The sequence below is a fragment of the Sus scrofa genome, chromosome 6 (assembly GCF_054392235.1).
Source record: "Sus scrofa isolate SSC_HxYL_T2T_F1_AM1 chromosome 6, Sscrofa_HxYL_maternal_Yorkshire_Landrace_v2.0, whole genome shotgun sequence".
In the NCBI taxonomy this organism is placed as follows: domain Eukaryota; kingdom Metazoa; phylum Chordata; class Mammalia; order Artiodactyla; family Suidae; genus Sus; species Sus scrofa.
In genome coordinates, this window is record NC_139388.1 from 68338668 (window position 1) to 68361371 (window position 22704).

Consider the following 22704-nt stretch of genomic DNA (forward strand, 5'->3'; position numbering starts at 1 on the left):
AGCGGGGTACCCAGCGGGGTGCCCAGCGCGCGCCTGCGCGTCACGGCCCGCGTCGACGCCCACCGGTGACGACACCCGGGCCCTGGCCCGGCCCGGCGCGGCTGCGGCGGCTCGTCCCTCCCTGATCCTGGGCGAGCGCGGCGCTCGGGAAGGACCCTGAGTGCTGCTGTAGCGGACTCCGAGTTTTCCGATATGGAGACAGAAGTCTTGCTCGACCTCGCGCAAAACCGGGGCGAGGAGTTTCCCTGTGACGCAGCGGGTTAAGGACCCGGCGTTGTCGCCGGTGTGGCTGCCGGTTGGACCCCCGCGGGGAACGTCCACGTGCCGCAGGCCTGCCGGAGCAAGGACGTGTTTTAAAGCTGGGCTGCGGCTGGGGGTCCTCAGACCTCTTACTCAGATCGGCTTGAGAAGGTTTTTAAAGCCCTGAGATCCCAAGGCTCCTCCTGTGACCAGCTGAAGCTCGTAGAATGCCGTCCTCTTGCCCAGCTCATTACTCTGCAGACTTTTGTGGTCACGGAGAAATGGTAGCTCGACATTTTGGATCTCAGATCTCAAGAAAGGGAATGAAAAACAAACATTCACATTCACTGTCTCGGCGCGGGCAATGTAGACTGTGACGAGGGATTCAGGCCCAAAAAGGGCTCGTGGGCTTGAATTCTCTCCCCTCTGGGAGGGGGTGTTTGCTTGGTTTCCTGAGTTTCTGCAGACAGGGGAACAAACCTTCACTTTTTTCACTCCTTTCATGCTGAAAAGGGGTGAGGGCAGTAAGGAAGCCCCCTTGTTCATTTCAGTAGGGCAAGCATTTGAGAACTACACAAAGAAAAGAAGTACACATTTAACATTTATTTTACTTTTGCAGACCAAGAGCCTTAGATAGTTGCTTAATTTAGTGGCTTACTTCAGACAAAAATAGCCGGGAGGCATCCACAGGATTAATTACAGAGCATCGAGGTATTACTATGGCAGAATTTGCAGTGACTTGAGTTACTTAACAACTACTTTCTGGAAAGAATTGATTTAATCACATAAATACTGAAACAGGTGAAATATAAACCACAGACATCCTGTACAATGTACTTTTAGTTCTCCACAGTTTTGTTTGGTATAAAGCAAATATAATTTGGTTCTGATACAGACAATTACTGGTACAATTTTCAAGTTTCTCAGTGTGGGAGTCACCCTCACTGTGGCCTCCACAGCAGGGCGCCCACAACACACCCTGGCAGGTCCAGACTCAACTCGTACATCTGCAGTCTAGAAACAGCACATGGGTTGGAATGCCAGTTTTCCTCAAATAGAAACTGAAAAACACACAAAGACTTCGCTAATAAGAACAGTTTCCGCCTCAGTTTGGACATCTAGGTATGGATTCAATGGCCATCAAACTCCAAATTGGAGCCCTCGGCAGAACAGGAAGAAGTACTTCAGAGGCAGCAAGCTGGAGGGTTTTACACCCCAAACTGCCCGGGGAATAGCCAACCCTTGGTCAGCACAACCTCCCGACTGCTCTTGGCTCCTCAGCAGAGGCAGAAAAACAGGTAGATCCACCAGGGTTGCTGTGAGGATAAACTCGGAAAAGGAAGAGGTCCCAGAGCTCCCTTGTGGTGCAGAGGGTGAAGGATCCGGCGTTGTCACTGCAGCAGCTTGGGTCCCTGCTGTGGCACGGGTTCAATTCCCGACCCAGGAATTTCCCCATGCTGTTGGGTGTGGCCAAAAAGAATAAGAAGGGGACGAGGAAGAAGAGAAGCAGGAGGAGGAGGAGGCGGAGGTCCCGACCGGGGCACATACACATTTTGGAAAAGAACGGAGCCTTTAGTGACGACACTGGTCAAAAGCAAATGGAAGAGGACTTCCAACTGTGACGGGACCTTCACTTTCCCGACCCAGGGAAAGAGCAAAGATATTTCAGGCACATCACTCGGATGGGCCTCAAGAGATGTGTTGTGTTTCTGTGACAGCCACTGGCCGTCACTAACCCGGTGCCACGCCGGGAAGCAAAGCCCACTCACTAGGTTGGGGAAGAGTACTTCCCGCACAGCTGCATTCAGCTGATGGTCTTTGTGCAGCACTTTTTGTTTGATTCGTCATGTTTATTTGTCCCAAATTAAAGACACATTTTGGATTTTGCAAGAGTATGATCAGCTTTCCAAGGCGGATTATATTAATGCTGATGTGCAGGAAATTATGACTATTGAAATTTTTTTCAAAAAAGCTTTTTATGCCACTCAGTAGTGGAAATTTCCTTGAAAGCTAGACCTCTCTACGTCTCTGTACTCATATAAGTAAGCAGGTAACCAGACGTGGAAGCCTGGATCAGAGCTCATTCACAAAGGCACAGACAATGACCACAGACACAGGAGGAACGGACCCAACACAGCAGGTGACACCCAGCGTTAGTGCTGGTACATGCGTGTATGCAATGGTTCAGTGAAAAGAACATCTTATAAAACTACCAGTCAAAGCTAACTGAAAAACACGGCATGTCTGTACAGTCATTAGACAAAAGGCCAAGCCAGGCCACAGGCTTTGACTCGGTGCAGGGCTGTCCCGGAAACACCCAACACTTGGACGACCCGGGGAAGGGGAGGCGGACGGAACACAGCCGCAGAGAAGGCTCAAAAGCAGCTTTGCTAGAAACTGCCTCACAAATAATTTAGGAAAATCTTCATTTTGTTTCTGGTCCAAAAATTTAGAAAATGCAAACAGGCTGAATGCCACTTGTGAGAATGGAGGAGGGGCAGGTCCACAGGAGGTGGGGACCCTGGATGCAGGGGCTGCACATCTGACGCCACCAGATGACCAAGGCTGCAGCGGGCGACCCCAGATGGGCCCCTGCTCTGTTCACATCGCACCAGCAGCAGCTGGCGTAGCGCCCACCTTCTGCAGTGGGGGCAGGGCAGGAGCCCCAGGGAAGCGGGGCTTCCACTCTGGTCCTCACAGATCTGCCCACCAATTGCCCCCCATCCCCAGCCACCTCCAAAGAATCCTCTTTAGATCTGTCTTGGGGGAAGCAGGAAAAGAAGAAGGGCTAGAGCCCGGGAAGGTCACGAGGGACGCCCGCGCTGCCGAGGTGAGCTCGCCCTGTACCTGCCCGGCAGTCAGCCTCGTCCAGTGCTGTCCGTGGTGTCAAAGGCCTCCTTTTAATCCATCGCCAGAAAACTGTTAGAAGCAGGCGGAACTTGAGAAGGCGTGGTTATTGCTCTTTGTCCCCAAGAGATCTGCTCTCTGGGAGGGGCTTGTTCCTATCCCCCAGGTGACAGGCCAGAGAAGTTGGGGAAGCCTGCCCTGAACAGCAGGGAGGGAAGTGAGCCTCAGGAAGGGTTAGAGCCTCAGCTTCCTCGCAGGCTTTAGGTGCCCCGTGGCTGCACCTGACAAGCCCCAGCGCAGGAGCTGGCGGGGGGGGGGTGCCCCCTCAGAAATGCCCCAGGGCGTGAGGCCAGGGCTTCGGAGAAGGGATGGCTCAGCCTGGCACCCGCCTCGGACACCTGTCAGGCGGAGGGACACCTGTCAGGCTCTCCGCCGGCCCCAGGGGCAGGAGGTCCGGCCGGGGGTTCTACCTGGCTTACCTGGCGAGTGTCATACATTCTGGGAGCCACCTGGGCCTGTCTTTCCTTTTAAAAACTATCCTGTCATTGAAAGGCAGCATAACAGAAACTGTAAACGGACCATTCAGGAGGGAGGATCCTAACACCCCTGTCGACGAGACGAAGCCAGGCACTGCTCCCCCCAGCGAGTGAAGACAGGTGCCCCAGGGGCCTTCAGAACAGCCGCGTCATGCGGAGTCCAGGGGAGTGTCAGCGCCTCCCTGACGCGTGTTAAATGCCTCAGGCATCTGTCCTGACCCCCAGGCCAGAGATCACGTCCGGGTCTCCAGGACCCCAGCACAGGTACTTGGAGCAGGAGCTCCACGCACGCAGACTCTGAAGGGGTGGGGCCCCCTCCGTCCGGAGTGACCTTCCCCGCATCAGGAGCTGGAGCTCAGGGAGGCCAGGGCCCGCCACCCCATCCTCAGGAGCGGAAACCTGGCTTCTGCCGCCATCTGTCCCCCCCTTCCCTGCCCTGTTGCTGTGGCCTCTGTGCCCAGGCAGTGTGGGCGTCGCCTTCTGTCCTAGCACAGTAGGCAGAGGAGCTGAGGAGCAGGGGTACCTCCAATGGCCTCTGATGGCTGGTGCCCCGCGTGGGGTAGGGCACAGTAGCACCTGGACACAGCTCTGGCTTCACAGTCCTGGGTGATTGTCAGCCAGAGGAATCAGGCTGGCCTGGCTGCAGCTGGACCCAGGTGCCCGGCAGCAGGTGTGCAGAGGCTGGCGGGAGGTTTTCACACGACTCGGCGATGGCTCAGTGGCTGACACTGGGGACCCCGGTTCGAGTTCCTGCTGCTCCTGACCAAAAATCCCAGAAAAGAGCAGGAAAGGCTGCACACCCGTGGCCTCCTGTGGCTGTGGAGGCTGGGTGCCCACGCCTGCCTCTACCTAGGGAGCAAGAGAGGTGAGGGGTCCCCACAGGCGGTGGGTGGGGCTCAGTGGTGCGGCCTGGGGTCCACGGGCAGCAGTGGCTCGGAGCTGTTGTCTGGCATCCGGCCGGCGGCCATGGCCAAAGACTGCATGGCCTCGTGCTGCTGCTGCTTGGCCTTGTTGTAAAGCAGGACACCAGCTGTCACCAGGACGGTACCAACAGCTGACAGGCTGGTGACTCTGTTGCCGAAAACTATGACACTGAGCCAGATGGACAAGGCGTGCTTGACGGTGCTGGCGACACTGCAAGGGAGGAGAGAGGGCGGGTTGGGTGGCTTGGGAGCCAGGCGGCCAGTCTACAGGCTCCTCCGTTGACTCCCCTCCGGGGTCGGTGCCTTCCACCAGGAGAAGGGTGGCAGGGAAACCGGGGCCTCGCAGCCAACGGCCCAGTCCCACATCCAGGCTTCAGGCTTGTCACTTGGCCCTATTTTGCTCCATCCTTTTTTTCTTTGTTTGTTTTTGGCTTTTTTGTTGTTGTTGTTGTTGTTGTTTGTCTTTTTGCCATTTCTTGGGCTGCTCCCGCGGCACATGGAGGTTCCCAGGCTAGGGGTCGAATCGGAGCTGTGGCCACCAGCCTACGCCACAGCTCATGGCAATGCTGGATCCTTAACCCACTGAGCAAGGCCAGGGATTGAACCCGAGTCCTCACGGATGCTGGTTGGGTTGTTACCGCTGTGCCGCAAAGGGGACTCCGCACATCTCTCTTCTGTGCACAGACTCCGTGGGCTTTCCCCGCAAACTGTTGCACCTGCGTTACTGTGTGTTTTAAATGGCACTGACACAAAAGGACCTGGAAGCTGGAGTTCCCGTCATGGCTCAGTGGTTAACGAATCTGACTAGGAACCATGAGGTTGTGGGTTCGATCCCTGGCCTCACTCAGTGGGTTGCGGATCTGGCATTGCCACAATCCGTGGTGTAAGTGGCAGACCTGGTTCGGATCCTGCGTTGCTGTGGCTGTGTTGTAGGCCGGTGGCTACAGCTCTGATTCGACCCTTAGCCTAGGAACCTCCATATGCCACGGGAGCAGCCCAAGAAATGGCAAAAAGACACACACTCACACACAAAAAGGACCTGGAAGCTACACTATCGCTGCACCCATGACTCTGCGGAGTAACGTCCCTGAAAGTGTCTAGGATCCGAGCGCCCCCTTTGCAATAACCTGGATGCTCGTCTCCTGGAAGGTTCCATCCATACCTGAAGGTCACGGGGGAGATCCTGCCCATGAGGGCGTAGGCCGTGACACTCTGCAGGTGGAAAAGGAGGCCGTCTGCCAGCAGCAGCAGCACCACGTCCTGGCTGTAGCGGAAGCTCCTCCCGCTCCTCCCGATTACTGGCAGGTCCTGTCCGGGGTGAGAGCCACGTGCTGCTGTGCCCGCTTCCTCAGACCCCCCCCTGGACCAGCCCAGGGAAGGAGCTGACTCTGCCGAGAGCTCTGCAGACAGCCTCCCGGGGCGCTTCTGAACCGCGCTGGTCAAAGCTTCACGCAGACAAAAGCCAGGGCCAACAAGCACGTGACAGGGCGCCCACCATCACTAATGTCAGGGAAACGCCCATCAAAGCTACGAGGTACCAGCTCGCACCCATCGGAACGGCCAGTGTCAAAAAACCCAGGGGGCTCCTTGCTGGTCAGCGGTTAGGACTTGGTGCTTTCATGGCTGTGGCCCGGGTTCAAGCCCTGGTCGGAAACTGAGATCCCACATCAAGCTGTGAGGCCAAAACAAAAACCCCAAACCAAACCCAGACAACGCACCAGAAAATAACCACTGTTGGGGAGCGTGTGGGGACTGGGAGCCCTGTGTGCTGTGGGCGGGAGGGAAACGGGCGCTGCCGTGGAAGCCGGGCCAGCTGCTCCTCGGAAGGGTACCCCGAGAATCCCCGCGTGATCAGCAACCCCACGTCCGGGTTGGTACCCTGAAGGCCCAAGAGCAGAGACTGAAGGAGCACGCGCACACCTGGCTTCACAGCGGCATCGCTCCCGAGAGCCACAAGGGGGGCACCCAGCAGAGACGTCGCCTGGGGACGAACCCTGAGGACGTCACGCGGCGGGGGGTGGTTGGCAGGCAAGGAGGGACCAGGCCTGTGTGACCCCACTTCGGTTTGAGATGACGACAGAAAAGTTGTGGTTGCCCAACCTGAAGGCATGCGATGGACACGTCAAGACGCTCAGAGCGGCGCATTTTACGCCTGTCTTTGGTCTTTTTAGGGCCGCGCCTGCGGCGTATGGAGGTTCCCGGGCTTGGGGTTGAAGCGGAGCTGCAGCTGCCGGCCTACAGCACAGCCACAGCCATGCGGGATCCTTAATCCACAGAGCGAGGCCAGAGATTGAACCCGCATCCTCATGGATGCTAGTCGGATTCGTAACGTGCTGAGCCACAACGGGAAGTCCCGTTTTATGCATAATTTATCACAATAAAAATACCCTCGGATGAGCGTATTCTTTCCACCAACCGCTTCTCCTCCAAGATCGTAACCCAGGAGTTCCTGTTGTGGCTCAGCGGTAACGAACCCGACTAAAATCCAAGAGGCTGTGGGTTCGATCCCTGGCCTCACTCAGTGGGTTGCGGATCTGGCATTGCCACATCCATGGTGTAGGTGGCAGACCTGGCTCGGATCCCGCGTTGCTGTGGCTGTGGCGCAGGCCAGCGGCTACAGCTCCGATTGGACCCCTAGCCTGGGAACCTCCATGTGCCGCGAGTGTGGCCCTAAAAATACAAAAACAAACCCATGTGAAGCAGAGGGCCACCCTCAGCTGCCTGGAACACAACACGCGCAGCTCCCTGTCACTTGTGTATACACAGCAGTGGCAGCGCCAGGCAAGAGCGTTGGTCACAGGGCCTCGATGGGCCAGGGTGGAGGCACGAGCCGGAGCTGGGCTGTGGGACAGGACAGCCCAGTTGCACTTGTGGATAAAATCGGTCCACGCGGACGCACAGCATGCCTTCCCAGGCCCGCGGGGCCTCCACTGCGTGAGTGTGTGCACAGGTCCGGGCCTCGCAGGCCCGTCGGGGAGAGCGGGGCCGGGGTCTGCAAGAGACTTCTCTTGCTTGTTCACAGAGTTCTGCCCGGTTAACTGTGCTGCGCGGGGCCCGTGATATCCTGAAAGAGGAGCAGCACCAAACGCCAAGCAAGCGGCAACCCCCACATGCGGGCGGCCAGGCTCTCAGGCCTGGAGGACTCACCATGAAGAAGGCCCAGGCTGGGACAAGCATGGCCACGGCTGCCGCGCTGGTGTAGAACTGGAGCTCCGCCGCCCTGCAGGCGACAGGCCTCCTGTCCCTCCCTTGCACCTGTTACTCCCCACGCAGCCCAGCCCACCCCCTGGACCAGGACAAGTGGCCACAGACCCCAGGGCCGGTGGGGACCAGGTGGGTCTCAACAGGGCACCCAGGGACCGGGAGGGCTCGGAAGGGAAGGTGCCTGGGGACGGGGGGTACCCATGTCGTCGACACTTACGAGAACCTGTATTTGTCCCCGCTGAGAAGCTTTTTGGAGAAAACGTTCTGCAAACTGGAGTAAAGAAAAGACGGAGGTCCTGTCATGGCTCAGTGGAGACGAACCTGACTCATATCCATGAGGACACAGGTTCGATCCTTGGCCTCGCTCAGCGGGCTCAGGATCTGGCACTGCTGTGAGTCGTGGTGTAGGTCGCAGACACGGCTTGGATCCCGCGTGGCTGTGGCTGTGGTGTAGGCTGGCAAATACAGCTCCGATTGCACCCCTAGCCTGGGAACCGCCACGTGCCGTGGTGCAGCCCTAAAAAAAAGAAAGAAAAAGATGAGCTCAGGAGGAGTCGGGTGGCACCTCGCACGTGCCGCATGCCGAGTCCTTCCTGCAGGGAAGCACGGCCACTCCTGGGCACAGTCTCGGAGGCTGAGAACAGCTGAAGTTACCAGCTCTGCACAGCAGCAGCAGCAGCCACAGGACAGATGTGTGCCCAGGGAGTGCGGGGTCAGAGCCGCTGGGCGGGAAGATCCGCAGTGGCCAAGGGCAGACCGGGCAGCATCCGGCTCCCCGGGGCCAGAGTGGTGGGCCCTTGGACGATACTGCTCCCTGCACCCTGGGGGCCTGGCAAGCACCAGACGGGGGAGCGAGTCCACAGGCCTCAGCCCTCCCGGGGGTGTCCGAGGCCAGCCAGAAATTCCCAGGGAGGCTGGTGCGGTGCTGACGCAACGAGGGGTCAGGGCCTGGAGGGCTGCAGGGGGTGCTCCTGGAGGCGGGGGTGGCGGGGGGCAGCGGCCGGCAAGCTGGCTGTTTCTGGGAAGTGTGGACCAGGGGGTTCGGGCTGAGGGCAATACAGCCACGTCAGTGGTGAAACGAAAGATGACTTTTGCTCCTTCTGAGCTGTATCAGCCAACCCCGGAGGGCCTGTCTCTGGAAGGGACAGCGGTGAGGGATGAGCTCTCAGACGCCGCCGTGACCCAGACAGGGGAGACCCAGACCGGCCCAGCAAGTCCCTGTGCCTCAGGACTCACCAATCCATGACGTTGGTGGACAAGGCGGCCGAAAACCCCAGGAAGTTGAAGCTCATCTCGGTGGCCGTGCACAGCGCCAGCCCGCCCATGACCGGGAGGAGCGACAGGTTGACCAGCAGCCCTGCAGGGGAGGGGCGCTTAGGAAACCGGCCGAGATGTCCCCCCCTGCCCGCCCCCAGGGCCACCAGGCCGGCCGGCCCTGGGGCCCCGCAGCCCTGCAGCTGCCGCCTTCACCTGCGAGGCCAGGAGGGGAGGTCGGGCTCCGGGCAGCTCGCTGGGAAGGCAGCACCCCCGCCACCCCAGGTCTGGCCCGCCTGCCTGCCTTCTCAAGTCTAATCCGCGGCCACTGCGCGCAGGGCTGCAGAGAGCATATCTGCTTTCACGCAGGGCGTCCAGACCCTGCTCTGCCTCTGCTTTGGTTTCAGACACAGCATCTCGCTTCTTTTGTTTTTCTTCTTTTCTTTTTATGGCTGCACAGGCAAGTTCCCAGGCTAGGGAGCTGCAGCTGCCAGCCACAGCCACAGTAACACTGATGGGAGCCGCCTCTGTGGCCCACGCAGCAGCCTGTGGCAACACAGATCCTTCCCTCACTGAGGGAGGCTGGGATTGAACCCGCATCCTCACACTAGGTTGGGTCCTCAGCCCGCTGAGCCGCAATGGAAACACCCGTTCCTTTTGAAATTTGAAGCAGACCAGGGACCAAGCTCTGGTGTTGAGCGAAACGGAGCACAGCCCTCGGGAGAGCCCGGTGACCCCAGGCGCCCGCGGCCACTGCCCCGCCCAGGCCAGTGCGGTCCACACAGCAAACCCGCTGGGGTGGCCTCAAGGCCAGGAGCTCAGCTACAAAAGGAGGCCAGTCCTGGGTCTGCCTGGAGATTGCGGCTGGACGTGCACCATTCAGGGCTTGTGGAGACGCCTTCGCCCAGGGCGCTGGTGGGTTCGGGGTCCTGAATCAAAGTCCAGGCTCTGCTGGGGCCTTTCCCCCCCACCCCACGACCCCTGCGACCCCCGCGAGGCTGCTCTGCCCAGATTCCAGCCGCTGCCGGGGTGCCCGCCTGAGCCCTGCCCGCCCAAGGTGGCGCTGCCTTGTTGGCATCCTTTTCTGCAGGAAGCAGATGCGTGCTCACGTCTGGGAGCCCTGCTCTGGGAAAGACGTGGGACACAGTGAGCACTTGGATAGTCTCCAGTGACACTTTCGAAAAGGCTGGCGGGAAACAGGGATGTGTGCGTGGCTGGAAGGCCTGCCCCCTGCCCCCCATCCCAGGCTGGAGATCTGTAACTAACTCCCATTTGCTGAGAGCAGGAAAGGGCAGGCCCAGAGGAGGGGTGGCATGAGGGAGGGGATGCCCAGAGGAGAGGGGCACAGGGTGGGGGGCGGGGACATGGAGGAGGGGGTGCCCAGAGTGGGGGGGTTGCATGGGGGAGGGAGTGTCCAGAGGAGGGGATGCACAGCGGTGGGGGGGAGATGGAGGGGGCGCCCAGAGGAAGGGATAGATGGAGGGGTGACATGGGGGGGGCTCCTAGAGGAGGGAGTGCACAGGAAGGGAGGGGACATGGGGGAGGGGTGGAGAGGGGAGGGGGACATGGGGGAGGGGGGTCCAGAGGAGGGGGTGCACAGGGAGGAGGTGCAAGGGGGGGATACACGGGGGCGGGGGTGCATGAGGAAGGAGCATGGGGGAGGGGCACACAGAGGAGGGGTGCACAGGGGGGGCACAAGGGGTAGAGTACATACGGGAGAGGGGGGCCCAGAGGAGGGGCACACAGGGGAGGAGTGCGCAGAACCACCTGCCTGTCCCCTCTTCATCCAGCTCCTACCGCCCCCATCTCAGGGAAGCGGCTGCGGCTGGTGGGCCCCGCCCCCCAGGAGGTGGCTTGCACAGGGTTGGGAGACTGGGGGGCTGCTCACCTGTGTGCTCCCCCAGGACCATCCGGGACAGGATCACAGTGAAAATGGGGGCCGAGCTCTTCACTGTCTCAGCAAACGAAACCGCCACGTTTTTTAAGCTGACCAGACCCAAAACCACAGTCGCAAACCTGAACATGAGGCAAGACCATGATGCAGATGAGTCAGAGCACTTGTGCCCTCCAAGGGGTGGGCGCAGAGGGCAGGCACCTCTGACCCCGCCCTCCTCCTGGCTCCCTTTCGGGGGGCCCCCGATGAGCCCCCTTCCCAAGGGGAAAGGCAGATGAAAAAGAGACACTCACCAAAGACGCCAGGCGCTTACCTCATCAGACCCACGAACAGCATGGTCACGATGAAGTTGGGTGGGTAAGAAAGCCGCGTTTTGTGCTGATATAAACAGCAGGGAACAACTATTTTAACACACCCGATAAGCGTGGTTGACAACATCTGCACAGCCCCTGGGTGGCGGGAGACGGGCGTCAGCTGAGCAGAGGGACCAGCCCTCCCCCGCCCCGGGAGGGGGGTTACCTAGTGTGCTGGGCTCCCCCTCCAGCAGGGAGAGGATGTGCTTGTTGAGAAACAGGGTGCAGAAGCTGAAGAAGAACCAGAGCGAGAGGTAGAGCAGGGCCCGGGCGCCCCACGCGCCCAGGTCCGACTCGAGGACGGTGGTCTCCGTCACGGTGACCGTGAGCACCCGCTCGGCAGCGCCGTCGCTCTGGCCCAGCGCAACCTTCTCACCCCGGGAGCCAAACACAGGGCCCCAGGCCAGGAGCGGCTGCCCCCCAGGCTTCTCTCGGGGGCCGGGGGCCGGCTCTGCTGGGGCCGCAGGTTTTGCGGACGCCGACATGAGGCCAGGCCAGGAGGCGTTGTCTCAGGGACGGCTGGCACCTCGCGGCAAGGAGCGGGGGACAGAGGAGGCGGCCATGCAGGTGGGCGGGCGCAGGCTGGCGTGGGAGGGAAAGGGCAGACCATGAGCACCTGACGTCCTTCAAAGGTTGAATCACCCATTTAAGTAACTTTAAAGCGCAGGCCTTGTGTCCCGTTCGTGCCCTGAAGGCACAGGCGCCACAACGACAACCCTGCTTTCTCTTCCACGGAGGCCACAGGACCCAAGTCCTTACCGCGCCCCCCGCCCCCCAGCAGACGCCACAGGCCGAGCCCCACCCCACGGGCTGCCTTCCCTCCCCCGCCCCGAAGCTGAAGCTGTCACGAGCACCTGCCCACCCACCCTGGCGGCGGGAAAGCCGGCGGCTCCGTGCTCCCCACGGGCTGGCTCTCCATGGCCCTTGCGGACTTCCTGGCATTTCAGCTGGTGCTCGGAGGGCCCTCCGAGGGAGGGCTGGCCTCCCTGTCAGACGCAGTTCTGTCCCTCATTGGGCTCTGATCACACTTCTATTTGTTCCCACTGCAAAGCGGCCTGCTTCATGCCCTCACCCCACTCTCTGTACCCTTTCTTCCACTTGGGCACCCCTTGGGCAGACCCTGGGGCAGCTCTGCCAGGTGTCCAGCGAAGTGTGCTGTCTCCAGACGGACCCACCCCTGCTCGGTCCCCAGGCCTGTGGCCTCAACTTCTTGGGCCAGACCCCTCTCCTCCGCTAAGGTCACAGACCAAGTCAGACCGGGTTCTCCTATGTGCTGGTGGGTGAGAGCTTCAAGTTCTGGCTTTGAGCAGCTCAGGAGGGTGGGCCCGAGGATCCCAGTGGCCTCAAGCAGGAGTCCCCAGGCTGCTCACCCGACTTGGCAGCCTGAGCTACCGGCCCCATGTGCCGCTCCCTGCGTGCTGACACTCTGGGGACACCCAACATCCAGCGTGCATAGCAGGAGGCACTGGGGTCCATCTGGTTGTGCTGCAGCCAGACCAGGGGTGGCTCCTCTCTGGTGGCCAGCCCGCTGTCCCCACCCAGCTGCCTGCATGCTCAGCTCCACCCGGCTTCCACCGGGGCCGTGCCCGGCTTTCCCAGCAAACCTGCTGCGGCCACGGCGTCTCTGCCTCCTCTTCAAAACCCAGGAGTACCATCGGCGCCGTCATGCCCCCCCTTCAAGAAACCTGGTGACCCGGGCACTTGCTCAGAGACCAGGCCCCAGAAGTCCCATCTGACTGGCTCACGCTGCCCTCGGTAAGGGAACCACCACGAATTCACGAACTCATCCAGCCCCCGTCTGCTATGGCCATCCTGTCCTGTCTTTTCCTGCAATTCTACTGGGCCTGGGCTACCCGCGCAACCTCAGGACTCATCACTGGCCCGGGCTGGCTCCACACTGTTCCTCTTCATGAGGGTGGACCCGGAGCTCCTGGAGGGTGTCCCTGTTGTGACCTGTCCTCACCACAGGCAGGGCCGCAGGGCAGGCGGAACCCCGCCAACTGCGAACTGGAGCCCAGACCCGGGAGGACAGGGATGGCAGGCGAAGCCATGGTGTCAGGCTGTTTTAGCTCCTTGGCTGATCCTCCAGGGGCCCCCGCCTGGGCTGTCCACCCCCCCAAGGGGCCCACGATTCTCCTGGCACCACCCACTATCCCAAGTTGAAAGCACACGGCGGAGGCACAAGTGCAAATAGACTCAGACCCAAAACGGGACCTCTCAAGAGTCCCCTCAAGTGACAGGGAACAAAGACAGAAAGGGTCAACAGGACACCGGCCGGGATGGAGCCACCTTCGAGTTCTCGCAAAATGCCTCGGCCAGAAGAGGCCTATCGTGGCACCCTTGCTCCGAGCAGCAAACAGACCCCACGTGCCTGTCGACTGGGACGCGACGTCCACCACGGCGACGTCCACGGCGGGCGGAGCGCAGCTGCCCGGGACGACAGGCTGGGCTCACAGCCAGTGCATCACGGGCGGGTCACGGGAGGAGACGCGACACGGTGCCACCAGAAGAGGTAGATGAACTACCCGTCCTTAGAAACGAAAGCATAAAAGGCGCTGACACGGAGCGAAGAACGGGGCACGCAGGCCGCAGGCGGATGCGGCGCAGGCATCGCGTGTTCCACGCCGGCCACCAGCCCAGGACTGACGCGCAGCGCAGGAACCCGGCCGCCACCAGGGCTGCCGGCGCCGGAAACACGCCAGCGCCAGGGGACACGACGCCTGTCAGACCCGAGCCTCCCTGACCGTCCGCCCTCGGTGACCGAAGTGTGGGCTGGCTCCAGGCGGGACGGCAGCAGGGGCTCGTCACAGCCCAACTCAACGGTCCACCTGCGGCCGGAACAGGCCCCGGAGCCCAGGGACGCTTGGCTCCCCCAGGGCACCACCTTCCCCGACCTTCGCCCTCTCCACAAAAGTCCACCCGCCCGAGACCAGAGGTGTGACAGCTGAGGGATGGGGCACACCCCCTCCCTCCAGGTCCAGCCAAGGCCACTGCCCTCCCCTGGGGGCAGGAGGGTCGTGCCCTCTAGGTGCGCGTGTTTCTGTGTGAGTCCAAAGGCCTCTGACGTCAGACGAGGGCTTGGAAAGTCTTACAAGCGAAATGGACTCGGGCAGGACGGCCCTGCTTTGCTCGCCCCGACAGGCCTCCCTTAGCCACATGGGCCCCCGCGTTTGGCTGTGTCAGGCAGTGGGGCGTCTGAGGCCTGGAGGGGGTGGGGTGGGGCTGCAGGGAAATGCGGAGACCCGGGCATGGGCCGAGGCTGGTAGGGGCACAGAGACCAGGCAGGAGGCCAGAGCGCCTTCTCCGGGGAATTCAAAAGGACAGACCTTGAGGCCTCAACAGAGAGAGCAGCGGAGCAGCCCCGAGCTTCCGGGCACGCTTTGGGGCCCGCAGACCTGAGACGAGGCAGGAGGCAGGAGGCAGGACAGGGTGCCGAGCACCCACCACGGAGCAGCAGGGCCTGCTCTGAAAAGCACCAGAAAAGGGCCCAGGCGGTCGGGAGCAGGGCAGCAGGTGTAGGCAGGCGGGCTCCCAGGGGCTCCAAGGTCCCAACAGCACCCTGAGCAGCCCGGGTGGCAGGACCGCTGCCACCAACTGACCTGGGGTCCTGCTTCTGGACACAGCCCACAGTGCTCGATGTGGTCCCAGCCGCAGGCCCTGCCCACCCAAAGGAGAGGCAGAGAAAAGCTTCCGGGACTGGGCCTGGGACCTTAGCAGGTGGGGATCAAAGGTCACCGGGCGGGGAGGAGGCCAGAGGGGGCTGGGTGGCTCTCAGACAGGACGAAGTCGTGCAGACAAACAGCCAAAGAAATGATCCAGGATGAAAAAACGGAACGATGAGACGTACAGCTGCTGACATAAAGCAGATGCCGAGCTCTCGCTTTGAGCGGGAGCCGAGACTGCGGAGGGCTGGAAGCCCAGGGGACATAGGACACGGCCCTTGCTTCCGTGCAGCTCCACCCAGTCCTGGAGGCAGAGGGGGTCTCCTCTGGTTTCTGAGCCTCATTCTCCACTGACCCTCACCACCCTCCTTGGACAAATGGCTGAATCTGGGGCCGGGCATTAGCTGGGCCAGAAAGAGGGAGGTTCCAGGTCCAAGTGACCCAGGAGCCAGCGGGATGGAACCCCCTGCAGCGCCGTCCAGGCGCTTTGAGAGAGAAAGTGAGTCATGGGAGCGAAGGGTTAGAACCCATGCACCCACCGCGGCAGAGCAACACGGGAAAAGAGAGAGCTCTTCCTGCCGTTCAGGCAACGGCCAGATGTCGGGAAGGATGGGATGAGACAGGAACCACCTGGCCACCAACACCGCACCCAGGAGAGACGTGCCAGCGGAGCTGAAGCACGGGTCGAAGGTCAGAAACACCAGGACACTCAGTCTCAAAGCACATCCCTGAGCACAAACAGCAAGAGACCAGGTCACTTCCTGGAAGGCGAACATGGGGATGGGAGGCCAGCCAGATAGCAAAGGAGGGAAGCCACGGCCCCGAGACAGCACAGGCGGGGCTCTGACCCAGCGGAGGGGTGGGCCATCCGAGAAGGGAGGCCTGGCTGTCCTCTGGCCCCGGGACAGACACTCTCCACCCCAGAAAAAGGCAGCCAGCCCTCATCTTGAAAGTCCAGACAAAAAATAATGCCCAACAGCCAGAGGGCACTCGTTTGGATCCAGGAGCCAGGAGCCAGGCAGGGTTTGCCTGGCACTGCACATGCCCCTGGGGAGGTCTGGTGAGACGCGGGTCTGTTGGTGACGGTGAGATGCCAGCGGTGGGGGAACAGCCTCTGGCAACAGGCTCCAGGGTTTGAACCTGGGCAGCAGGGCTGTGAAACAGTCGTGTGAAACTTCATGTTTAGAGGAAAATGTAAGAATCTCTTTCTGATCCTGGGGTGGGAACAAAATGTCTTAAAGCCAATCCCAGGGAGTTCCCTCAGTGGCATGAGATCAGTGGTGCTGGGACTCAGGTTCGATCCTTGGCCCAGCACAGCAGGGTAAGGATCCAGCATTGCCATCGCTTCCGCCCAGGTGGCAATTGCAGCTCGGATCTGATTCCTGTCCCAGGAGCCCCATGTGCTGCCCCTGGCCAACAAAGGAAAAAAAAAAAAGATCCCAAATAGCATTACCCAAAAAAGAACTTTTAAATAAAACAGACTAAATTGGCTAAATTAAGAGCTTCTATGTCATCAAAATATACTCTGGAGTGAAATGACAAGGGACAACCTGAGGGAAGACGGTTAAAACATGACAAAGGGCAAACAAGCAGGAAACATGGAGTTCCTCCAAGCCAACAGGAAGCATGGAGAGAAACACGAGTGCAGAAGAGGTTGTCCAAGTGGCCAGTGGGTCCGAGAAGCCAGGTCAGCACCAAGCCGGGTAGCAAACCCTCCACATTGGCCACTTAGGAAGTAAACACACACGTGTGAGGTTCCCGCTGTGACGCATTAAGGATCTGGTGTTGCCACAGGGGTGGCTCTGATTCGATCCATCCCTGGCCTGGGAATTTCCATATGCCATGGGTGCGGCCAAAAACAGACAAACAAACAAAAAATGGAGTTCCCGTTGTGGTTCAACGGTAATGAACCCAACTAGTACCTGTGAGGATGAGGGTTCGATCCCTGGCCTCGCTCAGTGGGTTAAGGATCTGGTGTGGCCGTGGTTGTGGTATAGGCCGGCAGCTGCAGTTCTGATTGCACCCCTAGCCTGGCAACTTGCATATGGCACGGATGCGGCCCTAAAAAGACAAAAACTAAAAACAAAAAACCCCACAGACTCTGGGAGCAACTGTGCCAGGCAGTTTGCCATCACAGGCGTGGCCGAGTGGCTGTGGTGTCACGTGGGGACTGGAGCACCTGCTTCTAAGCCTAGCGCCTTGCTTGGCTCCAGCAGGGGGCCCACACCTGGCAGTGGCTTTCAGGGGAACCGTCCACTGGGGTGAGAGAAAGGCACCCAAGGAGGTGACTGGATTTCTACGCAACCCCATCACCGTCCAGTTTGCTGCTCAGCATCCAGCAGACACCTGCCATCCAGGGGATGGCACAGAGGGTATGGATACCAGGCTGCAGGACCACAGGCACTGAACTTCATCAGCAACCAGGGAGGTGGACATGCCAGCCGCACTGGCAAAGACGCACAGGTGTGGTGATACCCAGGGCAGCAGACAGGTGGCTCCAGAGGGACTCAGACCTTCCCAGTGGAGCAGAGTGTAAGCTGGCACAAGCACTTGGGGAAGTAATGCGGCCCTATCTTGAGAGGCAAACACCCTGCACACCCTACAGACCAGCACGTCAATCCTCGAGCTGCCCAGAGAAGTCCTGCAGGACGCACAAGACGCAGGCTAGAGCGTCCAGAGTGCTCACCACCACCGCTGGGCTCGGCACCGTCCATGGTCAGCGGACGAACGTAAGCTGTGGGCGTTGCCCAGGATGCAGTGTGGGGCAGCAGCGGGAATGAGAGACATCCAGCGACGCCCGCGGCTCTGCCGGCCCAGTCCTCCACAAGAGTGACAGGCCACTCCGTGGAAAGGGCACTTCCCACCGGCCATCAGCTCCCTCAGGTCTAAAGAGAAGGTGCAGTGAAGACCCTTAGAGGCTCTGCTGGGCACCACCCAGGCCAGGAGGAGCTGGGGCTAAGCGGTCCAGAGCTCAGGACATCCTGCTCAGCCGGGCCCTGCCAAGATTACAGCCGCCCCTGCCCCTGCCCCCCCCCCCGACTCCGGCTCTGGGGTTCCCACTGCCTGGTCTTTCTTAGCCCCCTGACTCAAGCTGATCTCAAGAGCAGCAATGATTCTCCTGCAAAAGACTGGGGATCAGGGAGTTCCTTGGTGGCTCAGCAGGTTGAGGATTTGGTGTTGTCACTGCTAAGGCATGGGTTTGATTCCTGGCCTGGGGACTTCTGCATGCTTCAGGCCAAATCAGAAAAGAAAACAAAACCAAGAGAGACTGATGGGCAGTAGCTCTAACCTTTCTATGTTCGCCTGCAATGGGGCAGAACAGGCTGAATGCAGGGCCTGGGGGGCACTGCTCCCCCCAGATGACTGAGGACAAGGTCTGAGTGAGATCCCCTCTCAGATCACAGCACAAATAACAAGAACTGAAATGCAGCCTTTCCTGCCCAGCAAAGGAGGCAGCTCACGAAGCCAGCATGGACCTTCGCCTCCTGCTCCAAGCTGTCCTCAGCAGAGGGTGCAGCACATGCAGGGCTAATCAGAAGCCAGGTCAGTGACATGCTCAAGAAATGCATCTGTGGAGTTCCCGTCATGGTGCAGAGGAAATCAATCTGATGAGGAACCATGAGATTGTGGGTTCGATCCCTGGCCTCACTCAGTGGGTTAAGGATCCAGCACTTCCATGAGCTGTGGTGTAGGTCTCAGATGTGGCTCGGATCCTGCATTGCTGTGGCTGTGGCGTAGGCCAGCAGCTGTAGCTCCAATTCATCCCCTAGTCTGGGAACTTCCCCATGCTGCAGGTGCGGCCCCAAAAATACAAAAACAAAACAAAACAAAACAAAACCAAAAAACATATCTGTGATGCCGTTACCAGGTGTCAGTGGTGTGCTAGAGCCAGGGACCCAGACAGGCCCAGCCTTGTCCGCGGCTGCAGTGAGGGCTCAAGACCAGCTGGGAGGGTACCTGGTTCTGAGATGCGGGCTGCCAGGACCACTGGAGCAGATTCACCACTGAAGGGAAGTTCGGGTGGAGGTTAGTGAAAATAAAGATGCCAACTGCCCCTGTCCAGTTCTGCAGCCCGTCCAGTTCTGGAACAAACAACTCAGAGGTTCAAATACCCGAGGAGGAGCAGATCTAGGTTGGTTTAAATGGTCAGCAGGGCCTTTTGGATAAAATGCGGTACACCAGGGTTGGTGGCATCTCTGCAGCACCAGGAGGCAGTTTCATACCCGGCCTGGCACAGTGGGTCAAAGGATCCAGTGCTGCTGCAGGTGTGGCATAGGCTGCTACTGCAGCTCGGATCTGATCCCTAGTCCAGGAACTCGATATATCTCAGGGCGGCCAAAAAACAATTAAAAAAAAAAAAAAAAGACAAAGAAGAAAGAAGTACTGAAGGTCTCCAAATTTTATACACTACTTCAGAAATTCCACCTCCGGAGATTGACCCTAAAGAAGCAATCCAACAGGAGTTGGCTTGTGGCTCAGCGGATTAAGGACCTGGCATTGTCACTGAAGTGTCTCTGCTGCTGGGGAACAGGCCCTGGCTGGGAACTTCTGCAGGCCCCAGGTACAGACAAAAAGAAAAAATAATAATAATAAAGAAACAATCCAGGAGTTCCCGTCGTGGCTCAGTGGTTAACGAATCCGACTAGGAACCATAAGGTTGCAGGTTCGATCCCTGGCCTTGCTCAGTGGATTAAGGATCCGGCGTTGCCATGAGCTGTGCTGTAGGTTGCAGACTCAGCTTGGATCCCACATTGCTGTGGCTCTGGTGTAGGCCAGCGGCTACAGCTCCAATTAGACCCTGAGCCTAGGAACCTCCTCCATATGCTGTGGAAGTGGCCCAAGAAATGGCAAAGACAAAAAAAAAGAAAAAAGAAACAATCCAACAAAGGCCCATATTGTACATACAAAGATGGTCAAAAGCTTTGTTTTTAAAACTGAGAAACTAACACAAGCCAAGTGTCAAATAAGGAATGTGTAAGACACTCTGTCACATAATGGCACACTGTGCATGAAGAGGACACAGTGCAGCCCAACAAGTTTTGACCAAAATGTATTTGTCATAGACTATGTGAGAGCAGAGTTACAAGACCTCTGTACAACACATTCTGGTTTAAAAAGTACGAATGGTTCAGAAGAACACAGGTCCGGTCGCCAAGCATGGTCAGCTCTGGGAGGCACAATATCAGACTGTCCTGATTTTTCTTGTGTTTTGGCTTCTCTCTATTTTCTCACTGGTCTGCTCATTGAAAATAGATTTCTTAACAAGGACCAACTGTAAGGCACAGGGAACTGCATTCAATATCTTGCAATAAGCTATCGGGGAAAATAGTCTAAAAAGAGTAGGTATCTCTGTATGACTGCATCACTTTGCTGTCCACCTGAAACTAACACGACCTGTAAATCACTATACTTCAATGAAGAAAAATTTTTTCAAAAAAAACAGATTTCTTTGATGTAAAAACTTTCCAATTCCCTTTCTTAATGCTCCTTTTCATGCTGATTAATACAGTTTCATTCTACTTTAAAACGCTACTTGCAAGTTGAAAGGTTTTTGTTAAAGGACATATTAAAACACAAAAAAAACTTTAAGCCACTGAACACAAAATCTGCCTCTAAAGAGAGTTGTTTTCTTTCTTTTACAGCAGTGGTGGGTAAGCAAGGCTTCGGAACATGAACACAGGGGGAACTGCCTGGACCTCCACAGGCCTCCAAAACCGGGTACAGAAAAATCACCTGAGGACTAGAATGAAGGCATAGCTCTGGTTTCCCAAGCCAATTTGCAAATGACAGCTAGCTAGAATCAGCGCCCTGCAGGAGTCTGCCATTATACATATAATTTCCAATCTTCTATGATTTGGGGCAGAAAAATACCAACTGCAACGAATTGGAAGGCGATCGCCCCCTTTAGCTCTGGAGGGGACGGTTTATCCCACCTCGGGGGGCGCCACGGTCGACGGTAGAAAACGCAAAGACCCCGGACGCAGTGTCCCTGCCCGGCCTCTGATCCCTCCCAGCGTGCAGGGCGCCGAGCCCCCAGCCCTGCCCGAGGACGCCCAGCCCCCGCCCCTCCTGGGCCTCCACCGGACCCGGAGACCCCCAGCCCCAGCTCCGCTTCAGGAGCTGAGCGGACGCGGGGCAGGAACGCGGGGCCCGCCCCGGGGGCCTTGTGTCGAGCGAGACAGCGCCCCGCGGCCGCGCCATCCACCCTGAGAGGCGGCCTGGGGGCTTCACGTGGTGGACGCGAGGGACAGTCACCCTGCGGTTGCCGGGCCTCGGGAGGATGGACGGCCCCGGACGACTGGGCCACGCGCGGGCCGAGGCTCTGGGGTGCCCAATGGCCGCGCCCGCAAGGGGGTCCGCAGGCCGGGGGAGGGAGGAGGCCGGAGAGAGGGGCGACCCCCGGAGGCAACCCGCCCGGCCAGCTTTATTCAGGACGTCACCCACCAAGGAAGCCCGCGGCCAGACGGCGCGCGGACCACGTAGCCTCGGGACGCCGCCCCGCCGCCCCGCCGCCCCGCCGCCCCGCCGCCCCGCCGCCCCGCCGCCCCGCCGCCCCGCCGCCCCGCCGCCCCGCCGCCCCGCCGCCCCGCCGCCCCGCCGCCCCGCCGCCCCGCCGCCCCGCCGCCCCGCCGCCCCGCCCACACACAGGGCCCCGCCCACCTCCCGGCGACGGTGGCTCCGGGAGCGAACGGCAGCAGACCCGGCCCAGGTGAGGTGGGCGGGCCCCGAGCGGACCCGCGGGTCCCTCCGGGCGGCGGGGCGGGGCCGGGGGCGGGGCGAGCCGGAACGGAAGTGAGGCTGTCGACACGGAAGCCGGGATCCGGAAGTGACGTATCGGAAGCCCGCGGCCGCTCCTCGCAGTCCGGAGGGACTCGCTGCCGCTCGCTGCGAGTGTCCCGCCTTCGTCGCCGCTGCTGTGTAGCCGGGGCCGGAGACGCGCTGCTGGGCAGTTCCCCGCTCTGTACTTCCCTTGTCACCCTCCAGGCTGTACGACCGGGGCTCAGGAGGGGAAGGTGCTGCTGGGCAACAGCGCGCTCGGCATTTGCCCCCTTGGCCCCCTCGGGGCCGGACCACCGCGGCCCTGGAGAGGCGGCCAGTCCGTGGAGGCGAAGACCTACAAGCCCCTAGGGGCCGCTCTCCGGGTTTGGGTTTCAAGGGACGAAACTCCAGCCGCAACACACCTACTTTAGGGAAGGAGAGATGGGCTGAGGCGACCAGCGCAGGAGCTCTGGGAGCTGCTGGATCCCGAGGCCACGCCCCCTGGCGCTGCGGTGATTGGAGGAGCGGTGGGTAGCCCCGCCCAGGGGCGTGGCCTAGGCCCGCTTGGGTGCCAGGCTCCGCCTGGCCGGTTGCTCCTGCTGCTGGCCTAGTCTCTCTTGTCCGGTTTTCCTCCCCTGCTTACTTTTTAACTTAAGTTTTAGGAGCAAGGGTACAGCTAATGGGCTCTTCTTAACGACTGCTTTTTGGCCAAACTTTTGCATTTTTTCCATATTGTTTTAAAATTAATAAAGTTTCAGAATTCCCTGTGGCACAGCGGGTTAAGGATCCTGTGGTTGTCACTGCAGTGGCTCTGGTCACTGCTTTGGAGCGGTTTCGATCCCTAGCCTGGGAACTTCCAAATGCTGTGGGCACGCACAAAAACAAATGAATAAAATTTCTCCTTTAGGTCCTGGCCAGAGGGTCAGTTAATGGAGGGTGGTATCTGCCCATCCCTAGGCACCCACAGGCAGGGCTTTCCGTGAGATTCTTTAGAGACTGTAACTGGAGGAGCATCAGGGGAGCCCCAGGGGC

The 22704-nt window shown here is 59.6% G+C and overlaps 1 protein-coding gene across 23 annotated transcripts; it reads right to left on the reverse strand.

Moving 5' to 3' along the window:
• Positions 1 to 824: 824 nt before the first annotated feature.
• On the reverse strand, positions 825 to 22158 carry SLC35E2 (solute carrier family 35 member E2). Of its 23 annotated transcripts, XM_084962560.1 has the most exons (14): positions 18779 to 18917; positions 17600 to 17798; positions 15453 to 15641; positions 14851 to 15217; positions 14578 to 14716; positions 13623 to 13781; positions 11418 to 11833; positions 11212 to 11347; positions 10893 to 11020; positions 8987 to 9107; positions 7968 to 8021; positions 7694 to 7766; positions 5709 to 5854; positions 825 to 4757 (listed from the first exon to the last, which is right to left on the reverse strand). In XM_084962560.1, the coding sequence occupies exons 7-14, from the start codon at positions 11734 to 11736 to the stop codon at positions 4520 to 4522; spliced, it is 1215 nt and encodes a 404-aa protein (XP_084818686.1). In that variant the 5' UTR covers positions 11737 to 11833; positions 13623 to 13781; positions 14578 to 14716; positions 14851 to 15217; positions 15453 to 15641; positions 17600 to 17798; positions 18779 to 18917; the 3' UTR covers positions 825 to 4519. The 23 variants fall into 23 exon arrangements, 15 of the variants coding, with proteins under 15 accessions (XP_084818686.1, XP_084818693.1, XP_084818687.1 ...); XR_014806938.1 differs by lacking the exons at positions 14578 to 14716; positions 14851 to 15217; positions 15453 to 15641; positions 17600 to 17798; positions 18779 to 18917 and adding an exon at positions 22099 to 22158 and having other exon boundaries at positions 7968 to 8885; XR_014806933.1 differs by lacking the exons at positions 14578 to 14716; positions 14851 to 15217; positions 15453 to 15641; positions 17600 to 17798; positions 18779 to 18917 and adding an exon at positions 21574 to 21686 and having other exon boundaries at positions 7968 to 8267.
• Between the last annotated feature and the right edge of the window lie 546 nt (positions 22159 to 22704).